The 24,225-nt window shown below is 36.6% G+C and overlaps 1 protein-coding gene across 1 annotated transcript in view; it reads right to left on the bottom strand.

Moving 5' to 3' along the window:
* PYGL (glycogen phosphorylase L) overlaps positions 1–17,263 on the bottom strand; it is a 36,419-nt gene extending 19,156 nt beyond the window's left edge. The window contains exons 1-8 of the mRNA XM_053697638.1: positions 16,897–17,263; positions 12,021–12,122; positions 9,400–9,478; positions 8,346–8,449; positions 3,033–3,164; positions 1,156–1,267; positions 671–753; positions 33–176 (exon numbers count right to left, since the gene is read on the bottom strand). Coding sequence (XP_053553613.1) covers positions 33–176; positions 671–753; positions 1,156–1,267; positions 3,033–3,164; positions 8,346–8,449; positions 9,400–9,478; positions 12,021–12,122; positions 16,897–17,139 — 999 coding nt within the window. The 5' untranslated portion in view covers positions 17,140–17,263. The remainder of the gene's footprint in view (positions 1–32; positions 177–670; positions 754–1,155; positions 1,268–3,032; positions 3,165–8,345; positions 8,450–9,399; positions 9,479–12,020; positions 12,123–16,896) is intronic.
* Positions 17,264–24,225: the final 6,962 nt, after the last annotated feature.

The raw sequence follows: 24,225 nt of genomic DNA, 5'->3' as shown, positions 1-24,225 counted from the left end.
CAGGAGGTATTACACACAACACTAGGCAATACCTTTTCAGGAAAGGAGTCAAAACCAGTTCTGACAGATTCACGTGAACCAAATTTTGATGCTTTGAAGCGACGTATGATGTCCTGTAGAGAGGCAGCCACAACAAAGTATTCCTGCTTCAGGCGCAGCTCTTTACCTTCAAAGAACTGTTGGAAAAGTTAAAAAAAAAAACATAGAAAACACACACTACTGCCAATTTGAAATTTAAAGTGCTACTCCATTTATTATGAAATTACACTGTATTTAATGATTACTAAATAAATTGAGATAATGCCTTCCATCAAAGTGCAGACTAGTCTAACTTACTGTTTAAAAAAAAAAAAAAAAAGGACCTCTGAACAGAATTGGTTTCAATTTAAAATAGTTTTGTACTAATCCTCACTGGGCAAGTATGCAAAAGAGAAACATGAGTTTTTAAAATACATTTTGAAAATGCCCTTAGTCAATTTCAGTTATTTCCTCATCTACTACAGAAGACAAAAATAAGCCCATGCTTTGAAAATTAAGTGTGAGCTAAAATGAAAACTGAATGGCATGAGAGGACACTGTCCCCTGCTGGTTACAAACAGAATAGCCATGCATTCTTATATTCAAGGGGAATCCGTCACTTCATAACAGTCACACAAAGGGGCACACTTACATTATCATTTGGATAGAGGACACGGGAGATATTCTCAGCCAGGTTTCTGTCCAGTACTGCTTGTATGTAATCACCGACATTAACTGTGGAGATGTTAGAGATGTCTCAGTAAGTCTACACTAGCCTGTAACTCACTTAACTTAAATTATGTAATCAATGTGGCCTCTTAAAAGAAAAAAAAAAAAAAAAAAAAAAAAATTAAAAATTGAACGTTTTTGACTTGTAGAATTCCAATTCCTATTAATGGCATTTTATTGTCTCAGTATGTAAATATATTGGTTATTACATTAACAATTAAAATAAGCCAGCATAAATAGAGGTTAGTGAGAATTTAAAGTGGGCATGGGTTTGATCCCTACAAACACCACAAAAACCCCCACACATGAACCAGTAAAAGCCAATTGGTGTTCATATGTTCCCAAACATGACCAGTGATGACATAGGCGCACACTACAACTTCAGAACCACACTTTTCCACAACTCACAGTCACGGAGGTTGAAGTCATTAGGCGCTCGTGCAGACCAAAGTCTCATGGTGTTGACTGTGTTGTTCATGTACCCAGGGACTGGGGTATCATAAGGCATTGCAAGGACAACCTAGAACAAAGGGCAAACTTTTTTTTCTTTTTTTAAGACATTACACCTTTAACAGTAACTTATTTAAATTCTCAATTAAACTAGTGAATTAGGTTACCTTGAGGGATTTAAACCTTTGCGTAAATCAAAGTAATTCAGACCTTGAGTGACAAGAACAGTCCTAGATACCTTTTTTATAGAGATTGCTTTTGGAGCAGCAGCAGAACATTTTGGGCCAGATTACAAGTGGCGTGTTAAGTTACGCGAGGGCGAAAAGGGGACGGCTTTTTGCAAAGGAGCCAGTTACTAGTGTTCCTCATGGGTCTGGTGTCTGCTTTGTTTAGAAAATGTATTAGTGACATCAGCAAATGTTAACAGGGGAGGGAATATTGGTTTTCAAAATGTTGTACAGGGTGTGTATCAAATGAGAAAAAAAAAAAACCATTTAAAAAAAAAGTTGTGATCTAAAGTTCAATATTAGAAAAAGTTATTTCCCAAGCGGCTTAATTAAGCGAAGGCTGTAAGTATTTTTCACAAAATCAGCAACACCAGAACAAGAGGTGATCAAGTTGAAGGGTAGTAGGTTCAGATGTAATTTGTGGAAGCACTTACTCATAGAAAGGGTGGTGGATTCACAGAATAAAATTACATTAGGTGGTAATGACAAGCATTGTGTGGGACTTCAAGAATGCCTGAATTAAGCAGAAGACTTTATTATGAACCAATTAAGCTTACACAATATATTGGCACACTTGTTCAGCCTATAGTTTATTGGTTTGCAAAAGGTTTCTAGGTATCTATTTAAATGTATATGTCCACCTTTTGAATCAACGTTTGGCAGCAAGTGATTTTTATACACTTCCAGATGTCTAGTGCGGAACTAGGTTTTACTAGTAGGCCGTTTGTCATCCTTGCCAAAGCATAAAGAAAATGTCAGCACCAGTGAACATGTGGGTGTGTGTCAAACTGCAAAGTCTAAAGAGAAGAACTATTTATTTGGTTTACAGCTATCTAGGTACCTCTTTATAAAACTGTATACCACAGAATTTATAAGCTGTTCTCCCCAGGGCCAATTTAGTAAGTTGGTTAAAATTTAAGCCAATATTAAAGGGCCACTGTAAGTAAATATTTTCTATGCCTGTTACTAACTAACTACCCCAAATACGCTTTTTATCAATAGCATTTCATTAACATATCTCTACCGTATATCAGAAATCTTGTCTGCAAATTTAATTGTTTTCCAAACCCACTCCGTGGGTATCCTTTGCTCTGTACCAATCCGTTTACAATACCTAGGTTTCAAAATGGCGCTTTAAACACAAAGATATTGGTTTAAGTATTTTGAACATGCAGTGCTGAAAATAGTGGGCAGGATAACGTGACATCATCGGCGAATAAAAGATATAACTTTTAGAATGTTATGAAACTTCGTTTGAGAAAATATAGGTCAGTAGGTTTTAATGAATGTTTATTAACTTTAATATGTTAGTTGTTTAGCTTAAAAATTATAACAGAAAGTAATCCTTTAAGATAGTCAATATTAAATGAATGTTGCTCAAATTATCAGTTAATTTATGTTAAATTATGAAATTAAATGAACTTTGGATAGCTTAAGTAACATTTATAAAATAACAGAATGCTATAGTAAGTTTTACACTGCCCCTCAACCGGCTACTGTATAATGGCAACCGGCTGGCAAACTTCATATATTCGATTTTACACATTCTATAATAAAACTTCATTTACAAACATACAGGAATTGACTTTTACCCATCACTTATCTTACCTGAGTGTCCACCCATCTTACTCCAGTTTTTGTGTTTTCCACACGTCCATAAAAGTGGACAGGCAGCATGTATTCAGGACGTGCTTTTTCCCATGGGTTTCCATGTCTGAGCCAGTCATCAGCTTCCTCAATCTGTAGACAATAAATCTAGCTAAGTTAAAGATGACAGAATCTTCTATAGGATGATACAAATACTGCCCAACACCAGATATACCAGCTCGCTTCCATGCACACTTACCCAGCCTGTTCGCAAGGAATCCACTGTAATAAAAGCTATAGCCGTTTCAAGCGTGTATTTAAGTATGCACCTTGCACCAGCATTTTAAACACAGCACTTGCTCAGTGAGCATAAGGTGCTTGTACCATCTGTTAATTTGTTAATTGCTGACATGATACAAGCCCCACTGGTGCTCTGAGCAGCTGCAGTATTTAAAATACTAATGCCTTGAGAATATCTAGTTATGCTTCACATGCAGAGAAAAATGCCAATACTAAAAAAAATAAAAAAATAAAAAATAAAAAAATATATCTTACTAGAAGCATTTTTGGCAATACAAGTATAATGCAAACGTTTCTATTCAAATACGTAATTCATCTATGTGCATTTTCAATTCCGACCAAAGTCCCTTTCAACAGAATAGCCTAAACAATATTGCTAGCAATCTTCCATTTTATGGAAAAAAATTCTGCACAAAAGTGACTAAAACATGTAGTTTTGATATTTCTCCCCCCAAGCAAATGCCTTATCACATTTTTTTTTAATTTAAATTTACAGCTTTAACAGGACAAAAAAAAAGTGAAATCTGTTTCAGATTGTGCATGGTATTTTAAATGTACTTTTATTATCCAATTTACTTTGTTCCCTTGATGAGTCAGACCTAGGTATGCTCAGGAGCAGCAATGCTCTTCTGGAAGCTAGCTGGTGATTGGTTGCTCTCTTAAATGCTTATTTAACACGTTTGCAGAGGTTAAACAGTAATATGCATGCAATAATAAATTGCTCTAACATTCTTTCTACACTTATGTCCCTTTAAACAAAATTAAAAGCTGCATCTACAATACATGTCCTTGTTTGACTATATATTTGCAATCTAGTTTTACAGATCACATTGCATCTCATGATCTTCTGAACATTTGACAACATACAAAATGTTAAAGTTGCAAAAAAAAAAAAAAAAAAAAAAAAACGTTTCCTCTCAAGCAGGCAGATTTTGATATTTTTAATTTACAAAATACATTCTTTATAGGACATTTAGAGGAAACTCTTGAGCAACCAAACTGCCTTTCATTACAAAGTTGTTTAATAGCTTGAGGTTTAACTGATATGCAATTAGGGGGAACTTCTGGGTGGCGGCCACGACAGGTCGCAAGAGTGTTAGTCTCTTCAAAACTTCATCATCAAGGTATATAAAAGCCTATCTCTAACACTTAATCGTGCATAACACACACTCTTAATTTGTTTGACAGTATTACATTTCAACAGCACATTCGCACATCTCGTAGTGGCAGCAAGATCAGACAACTTCCTTGTCAAAAACTGCTCCCTCTAAGTGCGCATGTTGCCGATTGACATTCCCATTCCACACATTCCTAATTAACATAGATGGAGTGCAATTACGTCATACAGAGCATGCAAACTCAGAGGGAGCAGATTCTGATAGAACACCAGGATGATTCAAAGGTTGCGGCCTACCATCTAACCCCCCCCCCCCCCCGATAGGGTACTCATGTGTCTCGGTAAAAAGCAGCGATTGCCCGCAAGACACTGCAAATTTCTCTTACAGCTTTACTCATTACACCTGACCAACGCTTACTATTAAGTTCCCGCTATGGAGATCTTTACATTTCTTTGAGGAGCTGTGCAGCCTGATTACTAAACACCAAGCAGCTATGGAAGACACGCTGGTCATAACACTCAAAGGTAGCAGCACTGGCTTGTTTCAGCAACCCTATCAATTCAAGCCCGACAGGGTGAAATGTGAGCGTGGTGGCTTATTGGGGCCCCGGCGTCCACTACCTGCTGCTAGCATTTCCACAGGAGACCTGAAACCCTATGCTGTAGAACCAACAATGCAAACTGAAGAGGGACTGGCAAGGCAACCAGAAAATACTTTAGACAGCTTCAATGTCATCTCCCAATCCAGCGATCCTGCATTCACAGCATCCCAATTAGAGTTTCACCACAAAAACCAAGAGACCATAAAATGTAACCTGCAAGCAACTCCCAACAACAAAACCCAAACACGGCGATGGAAGCTTATATACCGTGTGCCTCCTTCCAGCTACATAGCTGTCTTATGAGCTCATCCACAGTTTCACAAGTGGGACCCTGGCAGTTCATTTCTGTTGGACGCAATCATGAGACAATAAAGTTACCTGGAATTTAGAGCTGCAACAACTAATCGTCATAATCGATAATGAAAATAGTTGTCAACGAATCTCATAATCAACTAGTTGGTCTGTGCACAACACCAGCTGCTTCACTCCAATGAACTCCTGCATATGGTATTGTGTTTTATGATTATTTCCTTAGCCTAAAGGACGTCTACAGACATTTTATAGGACAGTATATGTTTACGTGTCTTATGTGCAACCCAGATATAATAGTCATTTGGATTGTTATTAAATCTGGTGATTTGGAACTATGCTTTTCATGATATAGTGCCAAGCTTGTTGTTTACACCTTGCCCCTCGATTGATGGGAGTTATTTAAATTGCTGTGCACTATTATCTGTTTGCACAATTAGTGTATTGCTTGCTATTGCTGATTATATGTACTGTATAAATAAATGTGTAAGGCTTTGTCCTGTTACTGATATACAGTCCTTAGCGCTTCTGATTTTGTTTATTGTTTTTTATATTTTTAATAAATTGTGATAATATGTACCAGATTCAACCTTTATAAGTATATCTTCGTTATTTTTAGAGCGGACTAGATATTTACCCTAACCTTATAGCTGGTTATTTACCATTGCATATTCTAGATATTTTTATGTTAGAATGAAGTCAAGGGTTACTTTGAGAGGTCCCTTGCCAAGGTAGAAAACACTTAGCATTGGTGAAGAGCTAACGAAGATAAATATCCGACTTTGGTGAAATTGGCAAAACCCTTGTTATACACCTCAGCCTTTTCTCTGCTGCAGGAAATATAGCTGCAAACAGAGAACCAGCCTTAGCCAGAAGCATGTGGACATGTTGAGATTTTTGCATTTCAATGCAAAGTTTCTGAAAGAGTGAATAACAGAATGTTATTAACAGTGATAGTCTATATCTTTCTAGTTCTACCTCTTTTCAAACAGTTTGTGGTTTTGTTCAATTTTTAAGCAGCAGAGCACAGTTTTATAATTAAACAGTTGTGTTAATGTAAAGTTTTAGTCTGAAGTTTATATTTCTAACACTCATTATGTGGATTTTATTTAAAACATAGAAAACTATTATAGATTCTCTTTTTATCCAATTAGTCGATTAATCGAAAAAATAATCGGCCGATTAATCGATTATGAAAATAATAGTTAGTTGCAGCCCTACTGGAATTTATACAGCTCCCTTACGGCTGCCATGGAATGCTGATGGCATGTTCTCTGTGGACATGATAAAGCGCTACTAACCTTCACTGCGAATAGGAGTGGGTTCCCACAAGCAGAACGTTAGAGGGGTAACCTAGTGCAACCATTGTACTATTTCTATGCTGGTAACACTACAACATTCCAGCATACATATTGATTCTGGCTAAGAACATGTTAGTCTGATCTTCTGTACCTTGAACGCTTTGGGGGCAAGCTTGCTGGACACAATATGCACCATGATTGTGAGCATGTGTTAATACCTTAGTTGCTTAACACAGGTGATGCTTAATTTTTGCCAGTTTGTCTTTTTTTCTTCTTCAACTAGTTGCTATACCCATCTCATTTATGCCAAATTATAAATGTGTGGTGATTATACTGTACTGGAGGGAAGGGTATCACTAGATTGTCTATCACATATTCAAAATCCCCCGCCATAGTCGACTTACCACATAACTAAGCCTCTACACAACTTAGTAATTTAACATAGAATAAGAGTGTGGTATCCCCACTCACTCTGAGGCAGAATCTTCTCCCTATTCATTTTCATTTATACCCTGCTGTCTGCGGCTGGGACAGAGACTTCCCCATAGATATATGTATGCTTGGCAGAGGCATAATGCCTGCAGTACTTTTATAATAGGCTCTGGAATAGTTGATCTTTAAAGTGTGTAATATGATAATGGGATACACGTCTAAGTATAGCCCCTTTTGGTCCTTGCCCAAATAAACACTATGCCCATAGTTTTTTTTTCTTCTTAAAGAGCCCTACAAAACTACATCCCAGATAGTACCTCCCATCTAAGTTTGCAAGTTTCTTTCTTAGAATGTCCACATAGAATTCAGAAAACCCTTACTAAAACTTAGTTAAAACTCCATGGGATATTTTAGTTCTGTAACAAATACCATAGTTTAAAACCTTCTCCACAGATACTAGACCCAACTTCCACTTGTTCAAGCAATTTGCTATAATATAATACTTCTTGCTCAGGAAATTTGCTATACTATTATAAAATAGAAGTTTAATATCCAAGACCCAAGAGTGGTCGTCTCACAAGGCACCTCCTGCTATACCATTTAATCTTTAAGGAGGTCCAAAGGTGGCCTGAGTTTGTTTGGAAGGCTTACATATAGTATGCCATAGCATTTGTAAGTTAGATATTGGAATTTTGTCCTAACCCCCCCCCCCCTTTTCTTTTTCCAACGATAGACAGATTACTGTGATGTACACTTTGTACTGTGATTATATGCCTGACAAACGTAAAAAAAAAAAAATCAAAGTAATTGCCTAGAGGGGGGAAAAAAATGCCATATATATATTAGACAATTTCCAGTTCAGCCCACCAATAGCCAACTCGCCTGGGTGCAATGATATACCATTAAATAGAAAACAAGAGAATGCACTCAGGACTTTTTCACAAAAACCAGTTTAATGGAATGTTTTCGGGGTTCACAACCCCTTCATCAGCATGCTGATGAAGGGGTTGTGAACCCCGAAAACATTCCATTAAACTGGTTTTTGTGAAAAAGTCCTGAGTGCATTTTCTTGTTTTCTATTTAATGGTATATCATTGCACCCAGGCAAGTTGGCTATTGGTGGGCTGAACTGGAAATTGTCACACACACACACATTAAATAATGCAGAAAAAAAAAAAAAAAAAAGCCCCTGAATAATAAAATTGTGTTTGTCAGCTAATTTACTGTATCAGCATATTCTTGAGCTTCTATTTAGTGTTACCAGACACCTTACCTGCCAGCCATCTTTGATCTTCTGATTGAATATTCCATATTCATATCGAATTCCATAACCATAAGCAGCAAGTCCAAGGGTTGCCATAGAATCCAAAAAACATGCTAGGCAAAAGAAATGCTCATTGGATGGATTTCAGATTACACAAAAACAGTCATATGGGGTGTGGGGACTGAGTTCCTGAGCCGAATAAAATGTTTTTTGTATCAATATTTTTTTTTTTAAAGTCATATCATTGGCCTCCAATATTTATTAGCAAATGATAAATGCGAGAATAAAAAGGGTATGCTCAATTGCAGCAAGTTCCAAACATGTCTATTGCGTTAGCGTCCAATGAATCTGCCATTCGTCGTTATTGCCATATATGCATAACTACATATACACAGCAGCCACAAGGAAGAGCAGAATTGGATGCATACATGGCGGTCATAAAGAAGGGCGGAGTCATTGGACGCTAGCTTGATACAAAGACACATTTGGAACTTGTCAATAGATTGTGCTAACACTCTATTGTCATTCGTTTACTGGGAGAGTTTATGCACATGTTATATATTCAGATCCATAAGCGACTTTATTTTACCTATTTGATATTGGGTTTTAGGTGTTTTTAATAAATATATATATATATATATATATATATATATGTGTTTCCTATACTGGGAATACTGACTGCCTGTAGCTCTTGTCCATACGAGTAACAAATTGGCACTTGCACATTTCACTGTTAATCAATACAGATTTACGCTGATTAATTCATTTTGAAGAAAAATGATTCACTACCAAATTTATCATCATTTACAGTTTCTGTGATATATATTTGCTCATTTATTAATATAAAAAATAAAATTCAAAATACTACTTTTTTTAATTTCAAGTTTATTTCTTATACCCATTTTCTTATGTTACTCTGTCCTTGACAATATGAACATTAATACAGAGGCTAGAGGTAATCATACGTATGTTTTACGCAAGTTTTAATGTACTTTTATATGAATCATTGACACTTCAGGTGCGTATTGTTCTGTTAACAGCTTACACACAAGGATGTACCTACCAGCAAGACGGCCAAGACCTCCATTGCCAAGACCAGCATCTTCTTCCATTTCCTCTAGCTCTTCTATGTCCAATCCAAGCTGGAGAAAAAAAAATAAAATATGAATAAAACCCAAACAAACAAACAAAAAAAAAAAAAAAAAAAAAAAAAAAAGTCACTGCCCCTTTAAAGAGAGCTTTCTAGTAATGCTAATGTACTGCAAAACATTTTTATTCTTCACCCCAGGGCTGCGAAGTGAATTTTCAGTGGCATGACATGCAACTAAAAGGGAAATCAGGTGGCAGAGGCAGAGCGCCATACCTAGAACTCCTGACAAACAATCGTGAGGCAGGGTGGTTGCTTCTGAAAAACAGGGCCATAAACTGAAGTTGAACAGCAGAATGAGATGGAGTTCAAAGGAAATCCCACAAAAAGCAGGAAGATTGGCAGTAAGTCCTTAAAGCGATTGTAAAGTTTAATGAATAAGTATCTAAAATATAATTTTAATAACAGGAGCACTTTCATTCATTAAACTTTACAAAGACGCTTATTTATTTTTTTTAATATACTTACCTGCGCGTTATGGTAAACATAATGCCGATCTTACACACGCAGCTCCTGCTGTAGTTAGCAGATCGATGGAGGAAGCTGGATAGTCAATTGTTGTGTGCCTCCCAAGCTGGACGTCAAAGTGGGGACACAACGATTGGAGGAAGCCAGATTCGTCAATCTGCTAACCACAGCAGGAGCTGCCGGCGGAGGATAGGCGTTATGTTTACCAGAATGCACAGGTAAACATTTATAAAATAAGCATCTTTGTAAAGTTTAATTAATTAAAGTGCCCCTGTTTTTAAGATTTTTATATACCAGGCACTTATTCATTAAACTTTACAATCACTTTAATGGGAAAATACCATACCCAGAAAATATTTGTTAAAGCAAACAAAACAAAAAAAAGTACATACTAAATTGTTTTTAAGTTCCAAACACATTAATATATAGATTAAGTCCCTGCTAGCCGGTGGACACCAGATATCTAACTGAAAATATGCATTTTACTCGAGCCTTAATCAATAGGCAGAAGCCCAAGAAAACCTGTTTATTTTGCCCTGAAGCTTATTTTGTTCTCTATATAAAGAAGACTTTTCCCTAAACCCTCTAGCCTGTTGGAATGTGAGCAAGCTAGGCATTTCCTGAGCTCAGAAACTTTTCCTCTGAATATTAAAACCTTCAATAAACAACTTTATAATATTTTTAGCCATTATAGTTGCATTCATGACTGCTGCTTGCTTAAGGAGAGGCCTGGCAATCTGTAGACATTACCCAACTATACAGCAGTTCATGACCAGTTAAAGGGCCATTAGTGGAAAAATCCCATGCACTAATTCTTAAAGATGAAACCCCCCTTTTTTCCCCCTCATGATTCACATAGAGCAGCTTTCTAATTTACTCCTATTATCAAATCTCTTGATATCTTTATTTGAAAAGCAGGAATGTAAGCTTAGGAGCCGGCCCATTGTTGGTTCAGTGCCTGGGTAGCGCAATTTAGTTTCCAATTTGTATAATCAGATCTGGAATGGGAACGATAATTTAAATTGACTTTAATTCATCCACTCTAATGAAGATATGCTATAAATTACTTCTAAATATGGCAATAAACTTCTGATACACCACACTCCGAAAGCCCACATCAAAAGTAATTTTTTTTTTCCTTCTTCGAGTCAACAATTTGAACTATTCTTCAATCAGCAGTCTAGCATACAGCACTTCCACAAGAGCGCCAATTGCAGAACCAAAGCACGGGATATTAAAATTTAATTGCTATATTAAAAAGCAATAGCGCATCTTCATTAGGACAGATTAATAAAATTCCAGAGCTAATTATTATGAATTGGAAACTTTACCATTACTTTAATGTTTAATTTTGATTACCAACCCTACAATTAAAAGTATTAGCTGGTTTATATGACCACTGCTGGTGACTGGGTAAGCACCAGCAATAAAATGACAGGCTTTAAAGAATTACATGTCATTTTACCACTATATTGGCCCTCAACTTAAGATCACATTTTCTTGAGGGGAAAAAAAAAAAAATTATATATAAATTCCATTCATATAGATTTAAAAGAATGGCAAGAAGGGTGAACTTAAAGGGACACTGAAGTCAATTTTTTTTTTTCACGATTCAATCAGAGCATGCAATTTTAAGCAACTTTCTAATTTACTCCTAATATCAAATTTTCTTCGTTCTCTTGCTATCTTTATTTGAAAAAAGGATCTAAGCTAAGGAGACCAACGATTTTTGGTTCAGTACAATGGACAGCACTTGTTTATTGGTGGGTGCATGTATCCACCAATCAGCAAAAACAACCCAGCATCTAAACTTACATTCTTGCTTTTCAAATAAAGATAGAGAATGAAAATTTAATGGGCGTAAATTAGAAAGTTTGTTTAAAATTGCATGTTCTAACTGAATCACAACAAAAGTGGGTTCAGTGTCCCTTTAAGTTTGAGGAAACAATTTTTTTTTTGTAATGAAGAGAAAGTGAAAATCTCCCTTTACTCTGCTATATTAAAGATTACAAAAGAGACAATGTAACATACAAATGGTATCAGTGGATTTCAGACAATGCATACTTTACCTGATATATTGCCTCATCACAAGCATTCTGCAGCCCCATGTTTATCATTGTGTTCTGTAATGTGCGGCCCATGTAAAATTCCAGAGACAGGTAGTAGGTTCTCTGTAGAACAGAATAGCAGCATCAATATGGTGCAATAATTTGTGAAAGAGTTAATGGATACAAAACCCATTTTTCCCTTTCATGATTCAGATAGAATAGCAATTTTAAGCAACTTTCTAATATACTCCTATTAATTTTTCTTCGTTCTCTTGCGATCTTTATTTAAAAAAAAGCAGAATGTAAGCATAGGAAATGGCCCATTTTTGGCTCAGAACCTGGGTAGCGCTTGCTGATTGGTGGATACATTTAGCCACCAATTAGCAGGTGCTACCCAGCTGCTAAACCAAAACTAGGCCTGCTCCTAAGCTTTACATCCCTGCTTTTTCAAATAAAAATAGCAAGATAACAGAGATAACAAATTTATAATAGGAGTAAATTGGAAAGTTGCTTAAAATTGTATGCTCTGAATCATAAGAAAAAAAAAATTGAGTTTGTGTCCCTTTAAAAATTAATAAAGGACTTAGTGGTTCAAGCTTTTCTATTATACAGTTTGGTTTTATTCTTTACAAACATTTATAGGTGGGATTAGTGGCATTACAAGGTGGGAAATGTAAACCATATTTAATAGCATTCCAGCTCTATTGCTTTTTTCTAATCTTAGCAAAGCACATTGTAATAATAAATTGTTTTCAGACAGTGCAGGATCTCAGCAAAATGAATGGAGTCTTTAGTATTTTGTAATTGTGCAGAAGAGCAGGTTATTTGTGTGTACGGACAAATGTACAGAACTGCTGTGCTAATGTTGAAGGTCAAAGCCAGTAAAGTATTTCAAAACTTTATTGTACTTTGTCACCAGAATGCCGACAGCAAAAGTCTCAGCTCTGTTATCAGGGCATTTTAAAATGAAAAAAATAAAGTAAAATAAATGTAAGAAATGTTATGCAGACTGTTACTTACGTGTGTGTGCAATTTTGGTTAAGAAAAGCATAAATTCCCACAGATTATTCAAAATCTGCTGAATAATTAATTTCACATTGAATTGAAAGATCCAGAAGGATTCGCCCATTTCAATTGAGGGGTATTTAGCTCCTCTATGCTGCAAAGCAGCTGAATTTAAAATGCGACACTACAGACAAAATTAAGCTTCAAGATTCAGAGAGCATGCAGCTTTAAGAGACTGAGGTTGGGCTAACACGATGAACGTTTAAAGTGTGGTTGAGAGAGTGTGTTTACTTTCAACTCATAATACGCATGCAAACAGCCGTAATCAACCATATATCGCTTGCACGCCACTTGTGATCTGGCCCTAAGTGGGTGAATTTGCTGTATGTGAATACAAGTGATACGTTAGTTTGGGGCACGTGGTCTCTACAGGGAGCTTGGCCCACAAGGTATTAGTCACTGGCTTAAAGGGGACACGAAAGTCAAAAGGGACACTAAACCCAATTTTTTTTCTCTCATGGTTTAGATAGAGCATTCAATTTTAAGCAACTTTCTAATTTAATACTATTTTTTCTTCATTCTCATACTATCTTTATTTGAAAAAGCAGAAATGGAAGGTTAGGAGCCGGCCTATTTTTGGTTCAGCACCTGGGTAGGGCTTGCTGATTGGTGGCTACATTTAGCAAACCAATAAGCAAGCATAACCCAGGTTCTGAACCAAAAATGGGCCGGCTCCTAACCTTACATTTCTTTTTTTCAAATAAAGATAGCAAGAGAACGAAGAAAAAAACGATAGTAAATTAGAAAGTTGCTTAAAATTGCATGCTCTGTGTTAATCTTGAAAGAAAACAAATTTGAGTTTAGTGTCCCTTTAAAAAGTTGTGATATAGAGCAAGACATCAGCCCCTTTGGAATGTTGCGCTGAACCCTGTACGTTGGTTGTTCCATGGTCTTCCAAGAGCACAGGTCTCATACAGCAGCAAGACCGCACTATTCCCGTGTGTCACGGGTGCAGTTATCGCAAAGGGGTTGAGACTGTTCAATTTACTTCTATTATCAATTTAAGTTCTCTAGGTAGGCTCAGGGGTCAGCAATACACTACTGGCAACTGATTGCTCATGTTTTTAGCGATGTCCCTGTAGTGTATTGCTGCCCCCTGAATTTTTACCATTTGTTGATAGTTATATGGACACACAAATGCAGTAATAAAATGTTAAAGCAATTTTTTTGTACTTCTACTGATGCAGTCTAATTAAAAATACTGCAAAATTCTGTATAAGCAGCACATTAGAGTTCCAGGTAAAAATAGTAATTGTTCCAGTATTACACATTCTTTGCGGTTTGAGAGAGACACAGTGGGTGTAAACTTAAAGTGAAGGTAAAGTTGTACCCATCTATAAACCCTAATGAATTAGTAATAGTTAAAAAAATGCAATCGCTAACTTTTTTTTTCAGAATGTATTAAAAGTTTATGTAAAAATAAAGGTTTATATTACCCCACCGTTATGTTCCTTACTCCTCCCATCAGCTATTTCCTTATCTTGGAGAGAGTGACGTATAGAGCGGTCCCACCCGCTCTATACGTGTCTCCAAAGCGACTTCACAAGGATCCTATAAATTGCGCATGCGCATTGCGTCGACTACTCTCAGCAATGCGCATGCGGTGATATACTATGTTAATGCAAATCATTCATGATTGCAATAGGCATGCGCAAAACGGGAGCGCGCTTGTCTTACAAGCCCAAGAAATAATGTAAACGCATGCGCAGATCATCCAGGAGTCTGATGACGTAGGTTGACGGCCGCCTAACGGCCAGATTGTCAATTGGGTGCTGAAAAAACGTGACCTGCCAAAAAAAAAAAAAAAAAAAAAAAAAAAAAAGACAGGTTGTATTTACGGATTGAACTAAAGTAAGTATAAAAGGCTAAAACTCGATTTATACTTAGAATTGAAAAAAAATGATGAATTAAAGTGCTATTCATTTAGGGTGACAAGTGTAATTAGCTAATGCGATAGAGCGCACTTTACCTTCACTTTAAGTTTCAGAAACTTTTTCTGTCTATAGCCCTTTAATATTTTGTTAAACAACTGAGCTTTCCCAAAACCACACCCTAAACAAACAGTTTTAATTAAACTTGCCAAGAGCAGAGATACACTGGACTTGGCATGAAAAGACAGTTTTAATAAAAAAGCCCTTATTCACCATACAAGCCACATGAAGGAGCACAGGTACAATTATTTTGTACAGGGTGGTGAATCTGCAGTGGTCACATTTTAGCCATTTGCAGAAAAGGGGAGGGGGGACCCCATAACAGTTAAACACTGAATTAAAAGATTCCAGGCAGGTTGCAACACTTCTGAACTAAATGGTTTGGTTATTGGGTGATTTTAATAGATCTCCAGCTTCAGTAAGAACTAATCTTGCTGTAGCAGGTTCCAATAGGCCAAACAAGCACCATATACTTAAAGGGCCATTATACACTCATTTTTTCTTTGCATAAATGTTTTGTAGATCTATTTATAAAGCCTATAAAGTTTTTTTTTTTAAATGTATAATTTTGCTTATTTTTAAAGAACATTGCTCTGATTTTCAGACTCCTAACCAAGCCCCAAAGTTTTATTTGAATACCATCAGCTACCTTCTCCAGCTTGCTCCTGTTTGTGTAAAGGGTCTTTTCATATGCAAAAGGGGGAGTGTCTTATTTCCCACTTGCAGTGGGCTTTCCAGCTACCTTTTCAGCAGAGCTAAACTGAGAGCTTCTAAGTAAGTTTTTAAACAGTTTTATACTGGATTTTTATATCAGTATCTGTGCACCTTATTCTTTATAGTAGTGTCTATTACATTCAGTTATATGAAAATAAGTGTATACTGTCCCTTTAAAAGGGACAGTAAACCCAAAAATGTTATTTTATGATTCAGATAGAACATAAAATGTTCAACAACTTTACAATTTACTTCGGTTATTGAATTTGCTTCATTCTCTTGTTATCCATTGCTGAAGGAACAGCACTGTACTACTGGCAGGAAGCTGAACACATCTACTTAGCCAATCACAAGAGACTGTGTGCAGGCACCAATTAGCAGCAGCTCCCACTGATGTATGATATGTGCATATTCTTTTTCAACAATGGATACTGAGAGAATGAAGCACATTTAAAATCGTCTTAAAAGGACATGTTCTATCTGAATCATGCAAGTTAAATTTTGACTTTCCTATCCCTTTAACTGAATTTGCATGCAACCCTGCAAAGCCACACATTCAGCACAGCAGGTATTAGGCCATAGGAAGTAATGAGGACATTCAATTTGCCAATTTCCTGTTATATGGCACTTGTGTCCTAAAGCCATTATGCCATTTAGAGGATTTCAAAGGGGGGTGTACACATTGTCATTAATGGCCTGTTCTGTTCTAAAACTGTATTTCAAGTTTTGGAAAGTCTGGAAAATATAAGTAAATCAGGACTTTAAAGTGTGGGTGTTTTTTCTGGCAAATTGCAAAGCACTCCCAGTTTCACATGAGATAAATAATTTTCATTAAAAGGATTGCAAGGTATTACCTAGGCAAAAACACATGAAATATAGCAAACTAAGTAGAACTGGTAACACCGTTATGTCCACTGCTATAAAAAGGAAGTTAAATTGTAGTTAATCTTCACACCAATTAATAATAAAACATTCAACTAATTAATACAAATGCTACATAATCATATTTATATTAACCCTAATGCAAAGAGATCCTGTAATACAAAATCTGAAAACGTTTATACAGTAATCAACTTTAAAAAAAAAAAAATAATACAAAAACAACAATTAACCCTTTGCGATAGCAGGTAATGTCAAACTTTGCAGTTGAGATGGTTAAATGCTGCGGTTATAGCACTGCGCAGTACCTTGGGATCCTTCTCATAGTAATACTGCTGGGTCCTGATCCACCTGCCCACCAGGTGATCTCGCACAGTGTGGGCCAGGGCGAAGTAGTAGTCCCTGGTGGTGGCGACATTCCTGTCTTTAACAAGAGTGAAGTGCAAGTGCCTGTTGAAGTTTTTCTTCAGCTCAGAGACATTCTCAACCCCGACTATGCCTCTGATGCTGATCTGCTTCCTCTTCTCCAGGTCAGTCAGGGGCTTGGACATGTCTGCGTCCTGGATCCGAGAAGAAGAGAAGTCAGTAAGTACAGCTGGTCGGCTCTGCACTGAGCTGTTGCAGTTTATAAGCAGTAATTGTGAGCACAACTTCCCCGTGTTGTCTCCTCCCCTGCCTGTCTATTGGCATTTTACTGGGCTGGAGTTAAAAAAACACCAATGGAAAATAGTTTAAAAAGAGTCAATTGTGCTATGTGCTAAACTACTCCCCTCAACGCCTAGACTTGTGGTGCTGTGGTTGTTGGGGAGGAGTTGTGCAGCCTGAAGTATTTACTGAGTCCTGTCCTGTGCTTGTTGTGTAGAGATGGCCGTGCATAACAATAAATATGCATAGATGGCGCTAGAAAAAGGAAGAAGCTACCAAGTAACAGGACTCAAAAGGCTTTCTTAGACCATTGCTGAATTTCTAATATTTATTTACTACATATATATTTCTAGGTTTTGTGGACGGAGAGGCAATATTTTAAAATATATGACAAACAAATGAGCCACTCAGAAACTTATACAGTATATAGTTGCAGCTCCAATTTTATTTATTTTTTATTTTTTGCTTAAACATATTTTGCAGTGATAAGATTCAATTTCAAATGTAATTTATTTCCTTTACTTTAAAGGGGCATGAAATCCCCAAATTTTCTTTCATGATTTAGATACATATGCAGCCACCAATCAGCAACTAGAACCTAGGTTCTTTGCTGCTCCTGAACTTTCCTAGATAAACCTTTCAGCAAGGGATTACAAGAGAAGGAAGCAAATTAAATAATAGAAGTAAATTGGAAAGTTGTTTAAAATTGTATGCTCTGTCTAAATCGTGAATGTCTAATTATGACTTTACTGTCCATAACCCTCTCAAATAGGGACCTCTCAACTGTCCCTATATGAGAGGGACAGTCCCTGATTCTGAGCCCTGTCCCTCTGTGACAGCCAAATGTCTCTATTTACAGAATTTCCCTTAGCTGCCCCCATGGAACACCCAGAAACGGCCCAGACACACCAACAGATCAACAGGAAACACCCACAATCCCATCCACTAACCACCCATGATCCCTCCCAACATGGCTCCGCCCACAAAAAGGTGACAGACTCCTATCTACCTCCTGTGTTCATTAAACTCACTCACAAATGTTGGGAGGTATGTTGTAGTGAGAAAGCAGCCATAGACAATATTTATAAAAAAATGAAACTGGCTCTACTCCAATAAAACATTATTTATAGAACTTATGGAAATTTGCAACTCTCTTCAAAGCTATTCTCTTATTTTAACACTTCAAAAGTACTGATTAGTTAAGCTCTCTTCTTATTGGGCGCCACCATCTTGGAATTTAAGAATTCTTGTACCATGTGACAAAAGTGGTGCCTATTCACAGATCAGTGATACTATTGTCTTCTTGACATGCCGTATCATGCACTTCAGTTTAGTGCGCAAAATATATAGCTAGACCTGTACATTTTTGTAGTGGCTGCATTTCTCTGTAATCCTTTTTTTTTTTTTTTTAATATTTATTTATTTGTGGCTACCAGAGTATAAAGCAAAGCAAGGAAAGTTCTTCCATATCAATATAGAACTACACCACACAGGATGTAAACAAATATACCACAAATACACGCGTGGTGTAAACAAATAAACAGCGTAAAACAAAAAATATGATTAGATTACATCATTCTCAATATATATTAAAAACAAATTATAATGTAACGATCAACTCTTTTAACTCTGGAAGCACTTTTTATCATCGGCTAGGAAACAAAAAACACACTCAGACGAGACAAGACAAGACAAGTCAAGACAGAACAGAACAAAACGAACACAAAACAAGACCAAACAAAACAAAACAGAACAAGACAAAACAAGACAAAATAAAACAAAATAGAACAAAACAAACAAAAAAAAAAAACGATAAAGAATAACACAAAATAAAACAAAACAGAGCAAAAAAAAACCAGGACGAAAAAAAAATAAAAAAAAATATATATATAATTCTCTCCTATGTTCCCCTCTCCTCTCTCCCTCCTCCTTTCTCCTAATTACATTGCCTCTCTTGGATATCAATTTTAATCCATCTCTCTTCCCTCAACTCGGGATCTTTTACTATATCGATTTTCTATCACCTCTATTTCATTCTCTAACTTCTCAACCTGAAAGTTGTTCTACCTATAGCTTGAAACCCAATCTGTTGGGAAATCTCCTAATAATACCAGATCAAAAAAACAATCAGTACTTAAAAATGGGTATAGTATTAACTTTTGCACGTCCTCTGGGTATATTTTAATTATAGGTAACCAACCCCATAAAAATTGTTTACATTCTTTTTCACTTGCATCCGACAGATGGAAAGATTCAAATATAATCTGCGACTGAATTTCTTTAATAAAACATGAGAAGCCAGGGAGCTTTTTTGCTTTCCAATTCCTCACTATAAATTGCCTGACCAGTAAAATGATAGTGTTTAAAATTCTATTTGCTGGAGCTGTCCTTTGCCTAGACCGGACTAACAGAAAGATATCCTCAACTTCAAATTGTATGTTAGTTAAATACAATCTATTAATCCAAAAAATCACTTTCTTCCAAAATTGTTGAATCCTCGGGCAAAACCACAACATATGTAGAATATCTGCATTCATGAGAACACATCGCGGGCAGAAGAAATCTTGACCCATATACATTTTAGCCATTTTCCATGGTGTGTAATAATAATTATTAAGTAATTTCATATGACCTTCTTTCCAACTAATTGGAATACGACATTTGTTAAGTGTTTTACAACTATCTTTTAATAATTCAGGATCTATATTCGGAATCATATTTATCCATTTTACAGATAATTTTTGCATTAGGGAATCACTTTGTTTGGCGAGCATAATACTATATAATAATGAGATCGAAGGGGACTTGATTTGAGCAATGACCATAATTGTTTTTAATTCCGACCACGCGACCATCTCACCACCATTCCACCCCTTAGATGATATAAAATGATATACTTGTAGGTAGGGATAAAAATTATTACTTGATAAATCAAATCGAGCTTTCAGAGTATCAAAAGAGATTATTTGTCGCTCTTCCGTTAGGAATTGCGAAACTGCCTTAAGATTTTTGTTGTACCATTCTCTAAATATCTGCTGGTTATTTCCGGGGGGAAATTCAGGATTGCCTATTAAAGGTAAATAATCCGAAAAAGAATAATCAAGACCCAAGATGGAACAAATTTTTTGCCAGGCAAGGACTACATTATTAACTGATATTAAACTCTTGACCTTGTAGGGTATTGCTTTGGGTTGAATATGCAATAACGCCTTAAGAGAAAAGGGGGAGACTATACTACTCTCCAATTCTAGTGTAGAGAACCAACTTGTTTCCATAAGCCAATCCAGCGCTATTTTACCTAAAGCTGCAAAATTGTAAAACATTATATTAGGCAAGGCTAAACCAGCTGCTTCACGAGGTTGCATCAGTTTTTCTAATGCAATACGTGGTTTTTTCCTGTTATGCCAAATAAATTGTGAAAAGCTAGAATTTAATTTCCGTATATCAGTTTTATAAAGAAGCAATGGCAAATTCTGTAAAAGAAAAAGAAGCCGGGGAAAGATTATTGTCTTTATAAGATTCACTCTCGCTGTCAATGATAATGGAAGAGTGGACCACAGTTTCAAGTCGGCTTTTATTTTCTGAAATAGTGGGAAAAAATTAAGATCATACCATCTTTCAGGATTCCTATGGAGATATATTCCTAAATATCTAAGAGAGTCTACCTCTTTAAATTCCAGATTATCAACTGTATTACTTGTTTTATAAAGCCACATCAATTCACTTTTATTATTATTTACTTTATAGCCCGAGAAAGAACTGAAAAAATTCAAGCAGTCTGTCACACTTGGGATAGCTTTGGGTGTATTATAAAGAAAGATCAATATGTCGTCTGCATATAATAACGTTTTAAGGACATTCTGACCGATAGAAATGCCTTCTAGAGTATCCCGTAACTTGATTGCCAGAGGTTCTAATGCTAGGTTGAATAGGAGGGGGGACAGAGGGCACCCTTGCCTAGTACCTTTTTTCAGTCTTATCCCTGAAGTAAGATTATTATTAATTAAGAGATAAGATATAGGACACTTATAGATATTACGAATGAACCGGACAAAATCATTTTTAAAACCAAACTTTTCGAGGGCCGTAAATAGATAATCCCATTCTATAGAATCAAAAGCTTTAACAGCATCAAGGGTTAAGATTGCACAATCATATTCAAAATATCTACCTGGATTTTGGCGAATATTCCATATATAATCTAATAAGTTTATCACTTTCCTTGTATTTTTGGAGACATTTCTTGAGGCCATAAACCCTGACTGATCTGAATGTATCACTTCATCAAGACATAACATTAATCTAGATGCCAAGATCGAGGATAGTATTTTATAGTCCGTATTGAGAACGGAAATTGGTCTGTATGAACCTGGATCCTCTGCATCTTTCCCTTTTTTAAGAATCAGAGAAATGTTTGCAGCCGCGAAGTATTTTGAAGGTATATTTCCATTCCTATAATAGCTATTAAACAATTTTTCTAAAGTAGGTTGGATTTCATCTGCCAGTATTTTATAATACTCTGCAGGCAAACAATCCGGTCCGGCGGCTTTATTCAATTTGGTCTTATCAATTGCTTCCGCTATCTCATTTACTGAAATGGGAGCGTTCAACGCCACCACGAGATCTTGTGAGACTCTAGGGATTTGTATTTGAGACCAAAATTTTTCTTGATTCTGTGCATGATTGGTACTTTGCGTGTATTTGATAAAACGCAAATAGCGTTTGGTTGATATCCGATACTCCGGTGTATCTAATATCTTGATCTCTAATTGCTAGTATATAGTTTTTTTTCTTTCTACCCTTAACTAGTTTAGCAAGAAATTTAGCTGAATAGCCAAAGTGTCCTTTGTATCGTAGGTTTAATTTTCTCTCTTCCTCCAGGGATTTTTGCTTAAGAAAAACATCCCGTTCCTGTCTGGCACTAGAATATTTTTCCCAAAGTGGACGCGATGAATTTCTAACGTATTTTTGATAACTATTCTTGACTTGTTTAGCAAGTTGGATTTCTCTCTTTTTATCTTTGCATTTTTTTTTGCACATATAGGCCTTAATTTCCCCCCTTAGATACGCCTTAGAGGCTTCCCAGAAGGTTTCGATTCTCTGAAAATATGCTATATTAAAGGTACAATAATCTTTCCATTTCTGTTTTAACCACAAATTAAATCTAATATTCTTATACATAAACCATGGGAATATAATAGTTACATTTTTATGCACTGGGATTTCGGAAGAGAGAAATGACAGTGAGATGATCGCGTGGTCGGATATCACTATATCACCTATTATAGCCTTAACTTTCTGTATAGAGAGAGATTCAGCTACTAGTAAATAATCTATTCTTGAAAATGTTCTGTATTTTTTGGATTCACAAGTATATATACACTGGTCAGGGTTTTGAAGTCTCCATACATCATTAAGTTTCAGCTGATAACAAAATTGTTTCATGTATTTAGCTTGACTGTTATATACCGCTATGTTTTTTTTTGAAAACCTATCAAGTTCAGGACAGAACGAAAGATTAAAGTCGCCCCCGATCACTAGATTGTCTGATATAAATAATAATAATTTACTCTTCAATTTTTCCCAAAAATTTTTGGAGAAATTATTCGGTGCATAGATATTGCAGAAAACAAATCTCATCTCTTTTATCCTAATTTGCAAAATTATATATCTTGCTTCCTGATCTACATCCGTCTGTAGTATTTGATATGATAAATTTTATTCAGGAGTATTGCAACACCTAATTTCCTACCGCGACATGGGGTAGCGATAACCTCGCCTATCCATCTACATCTCAGTTTTGGGATCTCAATATCTTTTAAGTAGGTTTCCTGTATATACTCGGTTCTAGTTCACCTAGCTTTTTAATTATCAGTTTACGTTTTATTGGATTAGTGATACCATTTCTCTGTAATCCTGAGGTTTTTTATATTTGTTATCTAACTTTTAAACTGTGTTAAAAAAGAAATGGCAAACATGTAACTCTTCTGCTTTATATTGTGCAAACTAAGCCAAAATGCAACCCAAGATAAACAGGATTACTTTAGAGACCATCCTGGAGTCATTTGATGATCATCAAACTGCTCTAGAAATCATTTGCACATCATCAGGCTTGTGAAGTAATAAGCTAAGGTAAACAATTCTTGGTGATGACTTCAGAATGATTAGCAGATTACTTTACTGATTACTTCACAAGCATGAACAGCCATAGTGACAGTGGCAGTAGCAGGGGGGAATGAAAAGAGTGACAGAGGCACAGCCTGTAGCAGGGGGGAATGAAAAGAGTGTGACAGAGGCACAGCCTGTAGCAGGAGAGTATGAGAAGAGTGAGAGAGGCACATCTTGTAGCAGGGGAGAATCAGAAGAGTGAGAGAGGCACAGCGTGTAGCAGGAGAGAATGAGAAGAGAATAAGAAGAGTGAGAGAGGAACAGCCTGTAGCAGGGGAGAATGAGAAGAGTGAGAGAGGCACATCTTGTAGCAGGGGAGAATGAGAAGAGTGAGAGGCACAGCCTGTAGCAGGAGAGTATGAGAAGAGTTAGAGAGGCACATCTTGTAGCAGGGGAGAATGAGAAGAGTGAGAGAGGCACAGCGTGTAGCAGGAGAGAATGAGAAGAGTGAGAGAGGCACAGCCTGTAGCAGGGGAGAATCAGAAGAGTGAGAGAGGCACAGCGTGTAGCAGGTGAGAATGAAAAGAGTGAGAGAGGCACAGCCTGTAGTAGGAGAGAATGAGAAGAGTGAGAGAGGCACAGCCGGTAGCAGGAGAGAATGAGAAGAGTGAGAGAGGCACAGCATGTAGCAGGGGAGAATGAGAAGATTGAGAGTGGCACAGCCTGTAGCAGGAGAGAATGAGAAGAGTGAGAGAGGCACAGCCTGTAGCAGGAGAGAATGAGAAGAGTGAGAGAGGCACAACCTGTAGCAGGGGAGAATGAGAAGAGTGAGAGGCACAGCCTGTAGCAGGGGAGAATCAGAACAGAGAGTGAGAGGCACAGCC

This window comes from Bombina bombina, chromosome 1 (assembly GCF_027579735.1).
Source record: "Bombina bombina isolate aBomBom1 chromosome 1, aBomBom1.pri, whole genome shotgun sequence".
NCBI classification, from domain to species: domain Eukaryota; kingdom Metazoa; phylum Chordata; class Amphibia; order Anura; family Bombinatoridae; genus Bombina; species Bombina bombina.
The sequence above is the reverse complement of the archived record's forward strand: the minus strand, read 5'-3'. Positions and strand labels throughout refer to the sequence as shown.